This window comes from Pagrus pagrus (genome assembly GCF_965226575.1).
Source record: "Pagrus pagrus genome assembly, chromosome: 22".
Classification (NCBI taxonomy): domain Eukaryota; kingdom Metazoa; phylum Chordata; class Actinopteri; order Spariformes; family Sparidae; genus Pagrus; species Pagrus pagrus.
In genome coordinates, this window is record NC_140204.1 from 4,157,472 (window position 1) to 4,171,380 (window position 13,909).

Sequence of the window (13,909 nt, forward strand, 5' to 3'; positions counted from 1 at the left end):
ATATAAGAGCTGGTATTTTTCCACAGAGGAAGGCTATAGGATAATCCTCCACAAGGTTGTTTTACCTCCTACTCTTCTGCTCTGTCCTCTCTCACAACCACTCACCCTGTCCTCAAATCAGAACTATAACAACACGTCTGTTTCTTTTTATTGAAGATAGTCATCATTTTGACCATCTGTATCACCTCGACCATGAAGATGCTGACTGTGTCTCTACTTGTCTGTGCCTTGATGGCTCTTACCAGAGCTGCTGGTGAGTACAATAACCTCAGATAATATTTATCTGTCTTTGCATTAAGACTTTAAAGGAAAAGTTCACCCAGAAATGATATTTCAGTAATTTTCCGCTCACCCTAATGCTGATGGAAAGTCGGTTAAAGTTTCGTAGTCCACCAAACATTTCTGGAGCTTCACAGCAAAACACAGTTGCAGCATTCTCCTGAAGTAGATGGGGACTTGTTTTACTGAATAACTGAATAAACATAACATAGCTCCGTACAGCTTGTCCAACGTTGAGGTGAGGCCACAGAAATGTTTTTTGGACTATGAAACTTCACCAGACTTCCCATCTACATTGTTGGGGGTGAACTGAACCTTTAACAATCAATAATTCCTAAAAAAAAGCTCATTCTCTTCTTCACTGAAAAGAGTATGACTATAGTTTGTGTGCTATTATTGTGTACTTAGAGAGATAACAGCAGATGAAATGAGTCACTTGGTTTTGTGTCAAACCTCCAGCTGTTCCAGAAGGAGAGACTGATTTAAACTCAAGACCAGAAGGTGAGTTGTTTTTTTTGTTCATATTTTTACAAAAATCCATTCTGCAAATTGACTCAATAATTTTATGTTATGCTTTTTAAGCTGTTTTAAAGTTCATTAAAGTGTTTTATCATCTATAATATTTAGAACAAGTAGAACAAAGCCTGTTGTAGCTGCAGAGGAAGCATCAGAAAGTGACCAACAAAAGCCTGGTCCTAAGTCCAAGGCGCAGTATATTTCCTGCTATTTAAAGAGCACTTTACTCTGATTTTAAGATATTCCTACATAGATTTCAGTCATTTGAAACGTTTCCATGTGTGCAGTAATGTCACTGCCGCAAATATCGTGGCACACTGAAGCAGCAAATCTAAAAGCTACAGCTTTTTAGACTGCTCTGATGGAGCTCAGGATTTATCAGGATGATGGGTGCTTTACTTTTTTTAGCTGAGAACCACCTACCTTTTAATTAAACCTGCTTCGATGCCTCCCATATTCAGCTCTTTTCTAAATTTGTTTACAGGCAACAGCGGCATAGTAGAGGTGCCGACATCTTGTCCTGAAGGTTGGATTAGTTACAATGATCGCTGTTTCCTCTACGTTCCATCTCCCATGACGTGGGCTAATGCTGAGGTAATCAGGATGGTTCGGATTTTGGCATATTCTTCAATTTGGTGTCTTTGTATGACTTGATATGTAATTAATTATTTGTGTGGCACTTCTTTCTGTCCTTGTGTAGAAACATTGTCAGACTCAGGGTGGAAACCTTGCATCAGTGCACAGCTTTGACGAGCAGCACGTGATTCAGAGTATGATACTGAGGCAGACTCTCACGTATCCCCTCGCATGGCTCGGAGGCTACGATGCAACGCAGGTATATTACTGATTATACTAAATCTAAAAGTAGATATACAAAAACAACATACTGTCTATTGTATTATGTTGATTGTACTCTAATCTTCTAGGAGGGTACCTGGTTCTGGAGCGATGGTAAAGCCTTTAGTTTCAACTACTGGGATCGAGGACAGCCTGATAATCTTGCAAATGCTGACTGTCTCTTGATGAACTTTGGAGGTAAATTTATGTATAGTTTGAGACACTTCTTTTTTTAGTTCGGCAATTGTTCTACATAAAGATATTTATTTTGTTGTGTCAGAACGTATATAACATATATTTGCATGTAGAACTAGTGCGTAAGCGAGCTCAGCCGTGAATTGAAGAGCTTGAAGCTGTCCTCTTGTGATCGGATCGCTCAGGACGTGTGTTGATCCGGTTGCTCTCAATACCTTTCAGTCTATTGTACAACAAGACTAGTCGTGATTGAATCGTTACATTTACATATACTTGGCCTTATTAAATACATTGATACATGATTTATTATCAATTTATCTCTAAATAAGTCCCTCTGTCTTTTTACAGATGAGAAGAAATTTGACGATCAGCCTTGTGACTACTCAAAGCCATTCGTCTGCGGCAAAAAGCTGTGATATCTCTTTGGACAGCAGAGAGACACACCTATAATGAACACAAAAGATGGTTGCATGATTGGATGAAAGTTTTTTTTTCCTTTTTTTAACACAATTAAAAGACTCTCAAGCATTGAAAAACCCCTGTCTGTGAGTCTGACAAACCCTACATTGCACATAAACACACATAAAACTGATAAAAGTGATTGTCAGAGTTGTAGGTTTCTTTCTTTCTTTCCTTCGAGCATCTTCCATCAGCTCTGGAGTCACGTGAGTGGAAATTCGATGACATCAGCCTCTCCAGAGAGGAACATTCATAGGATCGATAACCTCTAATTGATATGATGGAAAACGCTGTTGAGATGCCGGCAGTGCCACTGAGATACAACTTTAACCATCTGCTAACGACGTATCAAACAAAATATCATTAATTGTTTATGAAAGGGAATGATAGAATGGTAACAGTGGTAGAAACTAGGCTACTCAGAACTTCTCATTACTGCAAATTTTGCCTGAAATGGCGTCCAGTCACTGACAGATTAGCTGATTATTGTTAGTTATTGCTAACCCTGAAAATAAGCTATGGCTCTATCGATCCCTCAGTGAGTAAAGTTCACTTACAGCAGCGTTTGAGGGATAGATTATGAAATAGAAACAGTTCAAACCAAGACAAAATAGATATGCTACTGCTAATAAAGACTACAAATGACCAAGAAAGACAATTGCACAGAGTAACTACATCCACAAATGTAATACACACACAGGGTGCAGTAATATACGGAGAAAAAGTGTATAAGAATAAACATAAATGCACGGAAACTCACAAAACTGTTGACACCTCCATTCTCAACTGGCTTTTAAATGTTTCCAGCTGACTTACTTTAACACCAGAACCCTGTAAAAGGGTCTTAAGTATGCATATGATGACTTCATTATAGATATTATATAACAGCTGATCCATGTAGAAAACAGCAGCATTGCTTGGTGCTTGTGTTTCTGGAGCTTTTGTTTGCAGGCGACCACGCCTGAAGTTAAGTGTCTCTGTGTGATGAAGTCCCTCCACAAGCTGGATGTTCCCGCCCTGAACAGGTGTAGCTGCCTCTTGCCTTTGGAAATAAAAACCTCGGTTACTACCCTAGGGGAAAAAGCTAGTTAGCTGGGCACGCCTACGTAGTAGGACACAGATTCAACTTCTGGTCATGCTTTTTAAATCTGGTGAGGTGAATCAATCAAAGGGACGCAGTAAAGTATTGATTAGCCTGTCTGCATTCAGTAATCCAGTTAAACAGACCTGACTTCAGAGCTTTAACCACCAGTTTACATGATCACACACAGACACAATCAAGTCCACCGTCTTATTTTTACCTTCTGTTCCCCCGGAGGCTCCTGAAGTTAGCATACTTCCCATAACAGCACACAGGCTCTCTCCCTAAATGTGTATATGACTGAAGCCCAGTGGGTCAGACTATAAATAGAAAAGCAACAGAAATCCCCCCATGTCTGCTCACAGCCTGCTCTTATTATGAACATACATGACATCTCACCCACACATCATAGAGCCTTTTATCTCCTCACTTTGGCTTTATCGTTTCCCTTCTTTGGTCATTGTGACACTTAAGACGATGTGGAAGTCAGTCAAAGAAAAGTTTTATATTAATCTCACCCTTTCATCTGCTGGAGTATATCCTATGTATTTAATCCAACAACCATTGGTAATTAGTATGGAGCCCCCTAAGGGTCATGGCGAGAATTTGTGTTTTGTTTGTGTTCCCTCTCAATACTTAGTTTTATCTTGCAGTACTTTTGCGTTGACTTGTTTCCTTCTGTTCCTTCTGAGCTGTGTTAATATGCTGCACCACCACCCAGCCTGTCTGCTTTCGGTAGAGCAGACAGGCTGGGTGGTGGCGCAGCAGCTTGTTGACTGTTGGCTGTAGTCTTTGCGATGTGGTCAAGTGCAGCGTTTTGTCTTCATCGCTGCGAGGTCGTTGATGTCGGTGAGCCTGAGCTGTAAGAGTTGAGCGGCAGAGTCATATTCCCATGGCGACCAGGGTGTGACCACGCCCTTAGTCATTTCTTCCTGTTGGTCTGCTGATGTATTTTGAGATTCATTCATTCATTCATATTTTCCTATAAAACCCTCTTAAAGATAACACTATACCCTCTTGTCTTATTTCAGCGTCTCTTTCTGTCTCGCTGCACAAATTTGCATCGACAAGCACATTTTCCCCCGACACACTCCTACCCTTTGTCAGTGTGTGTGTGTGTGTGTGTGTGCATGCTCCCCACGTGTGTTGGTTTAGGTTGGCAGAGTTTGGATTGTTGATTGTGAGAAGGCATGTGTGACCCGAAAATAAAGGCCACTGTGTGTGTGTGTGTGTGTGTGTGTGTGTGTGGCCCTTTAAGCCCCGTTGTGATTGAAGGGACAGTGTGTGTGTGTGTGTGTGTGTGTGTGTGTGTGTGTGTGCATGAGTCAGCTGGTGCACCACGCTTGCTCTGTGTGTGTGTGTGTGTGTGTGAGAGAGAGAGAGAGAGAGAGAGAGAGTAGTGGGTTGAGCGAGACAGCTGAGAGCTCGACTCAGTCCCTACTCGTCCTCTGTGTCTCTCGTCCACTTTTTTCTCTCTCTCCTAAGCACTGTTATGGATCTCTGCTCATTTTAGGGATATTTTTTGGATGAACTGACGCCCATATATGGACCTAACGCTGTCTGTCGGTGGGATTTGACAGACCTCTGCTGTGTGTGTGTGTGTGTGTGAGCCATGCTGCGTGTGTTCATTCTGTGCGCAGAGCGTCTGCAAACGCCGGACGATGACGTCAGTGACTCCTACTGCACCGTCACCTATGAAGGTAGGGCTGGTGAACCTGGGAATAAAACATGAAGATGATGTCCACAGAAACGTTGAACCCCCCCCTCCGTCTCTCTCTAACAGCTGAGGTTATTATTGGATTACTTTCATGGCTTCCAGTGTGTTCGGGGTGGGGCAGAGATAGAGAGAGACGAGAGGAGGTGATGATGGAGGGAACAGCAGCTAAAACAGAGAAGTTATGAGGAGGTGTAGGCGATGTGCCTCCAATGAAGCATGGATGTGTTTATAGTAACTGCTATTCTCTCAGTTTATCCTTTGGGGCTCTCCTTCTGTCAGGGGGGCCTCACTTCACCACCACAAAATGAATCTTGATACGTCATCAGATGAGTGAATGATCAGATGTTGCCTTTGCGTTTACACATTGTATTTTTAATGTGTTCATTGAGATTGAATCTCTCCGCATGAGTACGTTTAGATCAGCTCCGGACTCCCTTCAAAAATCCCCACAAACTAGTCAAAGTCTTCACATATCCAGGGAAAAATCTGAACATCTACCAATGAAATGGAATAAGATGTTTGTATTTTCATGTTCCTCTGAAGATGAACTATAATTTCTTTGGTGATCACCTGACTTTCCCTGTAGCGCTGGTCAAAATCTTTACTTGTCGAGTGACTCCTGAGGTTCTCATTTGTAGTTTTGATTGAAACCTCTCGAAAGCTGTCGGGATTAGCCGCAATGAAATGCGCTGCATTCAAGTCCCCCTCAGAGTGAACTGTGAAAACTGTTATGATCCATTGTCTTTTCCTCTCATGCTATCAACGGTCAAATTTTAAATAAGCCCAATACTTTTTTCATTTCTGACCATAAACCAGCCAAACTAATGACAATCTCATCGGCATAAGTTGTACTTTGCGTTAATTAGCAAATGTGAGCATGCTATAACATAGAAAATCCCTCTTTCTGTGTCTCTGAGATGATTCACAGCCACGTTGAACCTGCCTTTGATTGGATGTATAGTCTTGAATATCATCTTCTACAGATTCGTATGAAACATCCAGTCTGACGGGATTGTTGGAGATGATGACGCTGTTGTAATGCTTCTACAGAAGGCTTGTTTTTTAGTCTCTGTGTCTATATAACTCTCTACCTTTCTTTCTTTTGTCGTCTCTCTTCTGTTATTCTTTCTCAGTGTTTCAGTTAGACTATGACGGCTTACAGTAGAGTACAGTAGAGCTCAGTGTGTGTGTGAAGAAGAGACCGAGCTGAGTTTCCAAACTCAAGATAAGTGTGTCATGAACTTGTGACACATTTTGCTGCACAAAAGTTTCCCTGTGTAATATGGAGCAGCGCCTGCAGTACACACACACACACACACACACACACACACACACACACACACACACACACACACACATCTGGACTGGAATAAAATGAATCTGTCACACTAGTTACACTCAGGTCACCAGTCAGATCAGTTATAGATACATTATTACACTCCTGATACTTCAAATAAATAATAATGGGCACAGCATCACAGACCGGGCTGAATATTATCTGCGGGTTTTGTCGGCCTCTCCTCGCAGGCTGATATCTGATATTTAGCTCGTCGGCTGAAAGCTGCCTCCGCTGTGTCTGCTCCTCAAAACTGCTGCATCATTTCTACCGTTCAGAGTTCATTACATTTAAAGGCTGTTAGAGTAGAAAGATCTCGAAAGGCAACCGAGGAAGACAATCTAATGGGGGTTTTTGTCTCTAAATTTAGTTTGCTGCCGTGGCTCTGATTGAGTATCATCCTGAAATTGCCTCATCATGCTCCTCATCATGGTTAGTGTGATAGAGCTGCACAACCTGATTAAATTGAATTATGTTCTGATTGGTTCTCTCTGGCAGAACTTGCTTCATCATTGTAAATATGGAATAAAGGGGATTTATCAATGGTCTAAATCTTGTTTCAGAGATCTCTACACAGACAAGAATACAAACCGCAGACATTAAAATAGGAAACGAGTGAATCATTTCAATAAATTTCTCATTTAAACCTGCATTAATGGTTATTTTGGGCAGAACGCAACAAGTCGAACAAGCTGTAAACAAAAAAATGATACATGATGACGTTATGAACTTAATGTTGCTTAACTGTTAGCTAACAGTTGCCTTTTTACACATCTAGCAACATTTTCATTCATTAGGAGTTGGTTTGTGTCCACCTGATGAATGAAAGTCAGATATTCACTCATTTGTAGCTCCGATTTTGGTCTCCACCAACTCCAGAGAGAAATATCTGCCTCTTTAGCTGCTAAACGCTCGACTGTGTTTACCAGCTACTCTCTGACTGTGTATCTCTGCTGTTTGGTAGCAAACTGTTGGTTAAGCAGTGCTTATTTTAATGAAATTATCATGGCTTAAGTTTTAGTTATTTTCAGTTTTATTTTGTGGTTCTTTCCTCACGTGTCTCTTTGTCTCTTTTCCCGCCATTTTTCTCTGTTCACCTGTGTCTCATTAGGTAATCAACCCCTGTTTACTTTACCCAGTGTTTTTGCCTTCACGCCTTTGCTTCCTGATTCATCGTGTTGTTCCGGTTTGTACTTTGTTTCCCCTTTCGCTCTCGGATTGTTGTATGGCGAAAACAATGAGCTAAAAGAGGCTAAAATGCTTAAAAGAGCTGAAGGGGAACTGCAGAGTCGGTGATAATTGTCTGCGTGTTCGTCACTACAAGCGACTCCTTCAGCGTTGTGACCACACACAGTCGTTGATTGTGTTGTTGATGTGAAAATGTCGTTACGTAGAATGGTATGTAGAAGTTTGACAGGAAAATAAAAACACATAAACAGCTTTTCCTTTAAATTGTTCATCTGTAAATAACTTTAAACCTCTCGATGAAACGCTGCATCACAAACTTGTATTCACCGCAGACGTAACGTACAGTCGACTGTACTAAAAGTCCAGAGTTTCAACAACAGTAAACATATTTTCATCAGCATCAAACCAGCATGTCCTTCACATGATGTGAAGCATCAGTGCACGTAATCCGCATGAAGTATGTTCATGTAAGTCAGGCAGGAAAACAGACTCGTGCGTTAATGAGGTCATGATGGACCTTCAGCAGAGATAATCAGTTATAAAGCCTGAAGCTCAGCTGAGACAGAAGCTAATTTTCTTCAAACGTATATATCTGAACAAACTCTCTAAACTTTTTATTATAAACTCGTCACAATCACAAGACTTTATGATCCGCACATATCAGACTGCGTCACTGTATAATGTGTGTAACGTGGTGCAACCATGAAAAATAGACTTTATTCAACATATGATCAGTGCGACAGAGACGCAGCACATCAGGGACTCGTCTCCAGTCATGTGAAGCCACATGACGGGAGAAGAAACGACTTTAATTTCTTTAAATTTTCCACATAAGTTTATTACATCAGTTCAATATAACGAGTCACGTTTGATGCAAAGCTTCTCTATCATGTTGAGTCAGTGTGAATAAATTGAAACTATGCTTGCTCATATTTTGCACCATTAATAGGAAACAACTTTTAAGTTTCCACATGATGAAAAACCGCACGACCTCTCAGAAGAAGACTGTTATGAAACTATTAACAATAAAATTACCAACAATAAAACACACTTCATTACCACACAGAAAGCAGAAACACCAGCACAGAGGAGTTAAAAATGTGTTTATATAAATGCACTGCTTCCTAAAATCATGCAGCTCTGTGTTGATTACAGACGCTGTTTAAAATAAATGCTGTCAGACAGCATGAGTGTGTGTGTGCTCTCATGTAGGTCTGCAGGTGGCGCTCTCTCACTGTGCACATGTGCAGCTGAGTACACTGTGTGTGCCCTCAGCGCCTCCTTTTGATTGGCTCATGCATTTCTGTGTTCAATTCAATTGTTTTTAAATGAGACACTTCAAAGTTTCTCTCTCTCTGTGTGAAGAAAAACGTTCTCGTCTTTCTTGAATGAAACACAAAGCTGAACGATCCTTTTGAAAAAGTCTTTTCTTACGACTAAACGAGACCATTTCTGATCCCTAGCTCCACCACATAAAACCTTGAGAGCCCTTGAAAAGTCCTTGAATTTATCCAAGGGGTCCTGCATCCCTGAACTCACGTCCTTCCTGTAGGCTGTCGAGGCAATCACAGTTCTAGCAGACTGATCTTCTTTTAAATAAGCATCAGTTTATATGTATTAATGTAATAATTAAGGTAATAATGCACATTTTTGTAATTTTTCAATTTTCTTTTAGTTTTAAATAGTTTTTAATTGAGGTTTTTAGAGAGTTTTTATAGTTTTAGAGAGGAGTTTTTGTAGTTTTTTGTAGTTTTATTGAGTTTTTTGTAGTCTACAGAGTTTTCATATAGTTTATTTTGTAGATTTATAGGTTTTTCTGGTTGTTTTCATTGTTTTTTAAAATATTTTTTGTAGTTTTTATAGTTTTTATATAGTTTTTTGTAGATTTATAGGTTTTTCTGGTCGTTTTCATTGTTTTTTGTAGTTTTTTTTGTAGATTTTAAAGTTTTTTGTTGTAGTTTTATAGGTTTTTGAGATTTTAGGTTTTTCTCCCCCCACAATAATAGGATTTAAAGTTCAGGGTGTTTTCGGGGTCAAACTCTGATGGTTTGCTGACAACACCAGATTGAAATAAATCCATAAAGTACACAAACAAAGATCAACCGAACAAGATAAAAGGATTAGAGGACAGAAAGACGTGGAGGGCGACAGGGAACGTCGAGGCCAATGGAGAGGCAAAGATGTGGGCGAAGATATGGAAACAGCCAGGAGACAAGAGAGGAAAAGAGAACAGGAAATGTTGAGATTTCCTCTGGATGTGAGGTGTGTGTCTGTTCCCAGCATGCTCGCCTGTTGCCCTCTTTCCCTCCGAGCGTGTTGGACGGAGGCAGAAAGAGAAAGAAGTCGGCTTCGTTAAGAAAAAGAGCTTTTATTTTGTAGTTTCAGACACAGATTGATGCTGTGGGGAACAATCTCTGGATAATTTGTCTTTCATTTTCTTTTTGTGATGCTGGGACTTAAGAAACCGACAGTCCTTTAAAAAAACTCTTGAATTTGATTCGAGTTTCTGAAAGAGTTGGTTGGATACCATTTTTCCTTTCACACGTTCTCCTTTGTCGCATCCCGCTGGTCTCTAGTGGACCTGGGTCACTGTTTATTATCATCATCAGAGCTCTCAGGGCCATGTAACCGACCCTCCTCACCTGGTGAACGGACTCACCTGCCTCCTCTCTGAGCCAGTTCGTTGAGCGTCGCAGGTTTCAGGACTCGGCTGGTCTCTGCTGAGGTTTCAACCATGTTGCGTTGCGTTCTTCAGCGAGCCAACAACCTCAGACACTCTGACCCGCTGGCTGGTGTCATCTTCAGAGGTAAGAGGATTCTGGGAGATTCAGGAAAACAAACACAAGGCAGCTCTTTCACATCCTTTTTCACGCTATTCACTATTTGTGAACTTGGTGCAGTATGTAGAAATGTTAATCAAACTTTATTTTCCGCTGAGAACAGCTTGTTTATTCACTTATGCAAAAAAATTCATATTTCTAGGTTTGTATTATTACCTCCATATCGTAAATGTTAAAATTCTGAGTTTCACTTTCTTCTAGAAAACTACAGAATGCCCCTTTAAATTTTAACATGTGAAAATAAAATAATGTCACATCTGAACTGGACAGTTTTACCTTCCCTGGTCTACTTAACATGTGAACTTAAATTTAAACACGTGAAATGAAAACAACGTTATGTGAAAGCAACGTTTGCAGAGTTGGTTGCTTTTTTCTCCACACGTGAATTACATTTTAAGCACCAAAAGAGAAGGTATCGAGTCTGAGTTAAGTCTGTAGAAACCCCCAGCCCACCTGTAGCTGTCTTACTTATTAATATATATTTTTTAATCATTCTGGGACAACAAAGTTAAATAGCTTTGACTTTCTCCAGGTCACAACTTGAGACTTGAATGTCTAAACTCAAGTCGAATCTTTAGGTAGTCTCAAAGTGCGTCAGGTCCAGCAGCACTGCAGACCGAGATGAATGTCTCAGGTGAGGTGACACATGTATGATGAAGGTGACTTGGCTACCTGGTCTGTTTTCCATCAGTCTGTTGTTGTGAGCGTCTTGCCTCCTTAATGAGGTGAGCTCTGTTCACTTCCTGCCTTTGTCCTCACACTGCTTCCTGGTGCCATCACACACATGTCCTCTGCCTCTAAACTCCTTTAAAGGAGCAGGAGGCACAAAATAAACTGAATTATTGAACTATATTGTAAATATCCCAAACCAAACGTTGCCTGAAGTGTTTAGGGTGACCCACAGATGACCATAAAATCGACAGTGATGTAGTCTAAAAGAGGAAAGTTGTGAAGTTTTTCTGTGATGCAACAACTTCAGGAATTCAGAGCCGAGAGAGAGAGCGAGGTTCCTCCCCTCCAGAAAACAGACACCATGTCCATTTATAGAAATCACAGCTGATGATAAAGAAGCGAGGAAGCTGTGGGAGGAGAGAGAGAAGACACACAGAGAGACACATTTCTTAACAGTTGTGTATTTTATCGACATTTAAATAGAAAGTAGGAGGAAGATCCAAAGATACTAACTGAATACAGACGGTGGGACAGACTTTTGCAACAAAGATCAGTTTTTAAGCTTTTGTTTGAGTTTGATTTCAGCTTATTATCGTCGTTTTTGGTTATTTTTGCAAAGACGGTCTGGATTGTTTTGGACCACGTGGTGTTTTGCCCCTCCGTGGTGCTGCTCGCAAATGTTTTGATGACTTTGTTGTGCCTGCGTCTTCTGCAGGTGTTGGCAGTCGAACATTTGTATATGTGATCAGATGTGACAACATGTGCTTCTGTTTGTGTGTGCCGAGGGCAGGACATCCGGCCTAAGTGTTGTTATTGAAGCGATGAGTGCTGTTCCCCGTCGAAATAAAAAACTGGCGGCGCTGCGACTTCAGCCCCGGTCCTGCGTCTGCTAATTATAGCCTGGACACAGAATCAGACACAGGGTTACTTTAAACATGTATTCTGATACAGTTACTTTATACCAAATAAAGACTAGAGAACAGAAATATCATGATATCCACTCACAGACCAGAGGATACACAGTATTTACAAACTTGTAATCATGTTAGTAATCCCCCTGTTTTCACTGAATCTTTCTGTAATCTAATTACATCATTTTTCTGTAACTTTACCTGAATAAAGTTACCTGTTTTTGGTATTGTACATGTATTCTGTTACTCCACAAGCCCGGGTATTAACTCCTGAAGACATTTGACTTGTTGAATAAGTGATAACGCAAACAAAAAGGTGTCCAAGAAGATTTAGGAAGTGGACTTCTGGCTGCTTCACAGTGGCAATAATAAATACATGTTGAGGTAATAACTGTGGCAATATAAATATGTTTGCTTGGTAATTTCCTCCTACTTAACATGTGACCATTATTGTTTGGGATCCCGCTTAGCGTGTACCTTAAACTTCAAATATACATTAAAAAATGTTGTTTTTTTAAAGTGGGATCCAGCAAAAAACATTGTATATCCTTCTGAAATGGCCACAAATACATTAACACACACACACACACACACACACACACACACACACACACACACACACACTCCCTGTCTAAACTTAGCCTTCCCACCCGTACTTCGCAGCCCCGTGGGTCACAGTTTGTTCTATATTCGGCTCATGACAGAAACTGTGCCAGGCTGAACCAGCCGGGAAGTAAACGCTGTGCCACTTCCTGTCTCTGAGATGCAACAAGCTCTGATACTGGCTCTGGGATAGACACACACACACACACACACACACACACACACACACACACACACAAATATAACATGCCCTCTCGACCCCTCTGTGGAAGGGTGGAGGTATTTTTTAAGATATCTTCCAAGAACGGAGGTACACTTACGTAGGTATTTGTGTGGGTGTAGTTGCTTTGGAACATGTGTGTGTATGTGTGTGTGTGTGTGTGTGTGTGTGTGTGTGTGTGTGTGTGTGAGTGTGTGTGTGTCTGTGTGTGTGTTCTCACTTTGGGTGATGACTGTGGGGAAAACAGGAAGGCAAACAACCATTTTGTGGGTGTGTGTGAGGAGAGAAAGAATGTGTGTGTGTGTGTGTGTGTGTTAATCAACAAATCTATGGATCAGTGGAAGGAATGCATCATGTTTGTGCACCACTACTGATTTTTGGCTAACCAGGTTCTAGGTTGTGTTTTAATTTTAGGTTTATTTTTGTTTACTTTACTAAATTGATTATTTCACATGTTTATCTAACCCCAACCCCCTCTCCATTAATCATTAGTTAATAATTCAGTATAGGCTTCCTTATTAAATTAGAACTTATGAATACATAAATAAATAAACATAGAAATATATATATATATATATAATTTATACACAAATATGTCCATCCTACATTATCTAAGTCACTTATATTATAATATGTACAAGATGTAACTTAACTACTTTCGTACGTTACGATAACTCACCATTGACTTCTGGTCCGTCCATCACAAACTATATATTTATATACTTTCTTGTATGTTACCACACACCTTGTTCACAATTTTTCTGTTATTCCATTTTATCTTGTCTTTTGTCTTTTTTCATTTTTATCTGTTGCTGAATCACTGTTTTCTGGTTGCTGACAACTGTTGAGCTGCTGTAACGAGAATTTCCCTGGTGAGGGATCAATAAAGTCTCATCTTAATTTATTTATTTACATGTCCATCAGCCTCAGATATACCTTGTGTTTATATGTTAGCATGCTAATATACTAAGTTCTGATGGTGAACGTGGTAAAAATAACTGATACACATCAAAATGTTAATTTTGTCACACACATTATGTTAGCATGTAGCTCAA

At 40.3% G+C, this 13,909-nt stretch overlaps 2 protein-coding genes across 6 annotated transcripts in view; both read left to right on the forward strand.

The window, feature by feature from the left end:
- The first annotated feature begins 134 nt into the window (after nt 1-134).
- LOC311251574 (ladderlectin-like) lies at nt 135-2,428 on the forward strand. Its single transcript, XM_084344063.1, has 6 exons — nt 135-253; nt 739-780; nt 1,280-1,389; nt 1,496-1,630; nt 1,722-1,830; nt 2,176-2,428. Exons 1-6 carry the CDS (start codon nt 193-195, stop codon nt 2,241-2,243), a joined length of 525 nt encoding a protein of 174 aa, XP_084200189.1. The 5' UTR covers nt 135-192; the 3' UTR covers nt 2,244-2,428.
- A 2,369-nt stretch (nt 2,429-4,797) lies between these two features.
- dysf (dysferlin, limb girdle muscular dystrophy 2B (autosomal recessive)) overlaps nt 4,798-13,909 on the forward strand; it is a 73,625-nt gene continuing 64,513 nt past the window's right edge. For 3 of the 5 annotated variants that reach the window (XM_084343740.1, XM_084343743.1, XM_084343742.1), the window contains exon 1: nt 4,798-5,067. In XM_084343740.1, coding sequence (XP_084199866.1) covers nt 4,980-5,067 — 88 coding nt within the window. In that variant the 5' untranslated portion in view covers nt 4,798-4,979. Of the gene's footprint in view, nt 5,068-9,951; nt 10,416-13,909 lie in introns of those variants that run through there. The other 2 variants (XM_084343741.1, XM_084343744.1) reach the window with 1 other exon arrangement.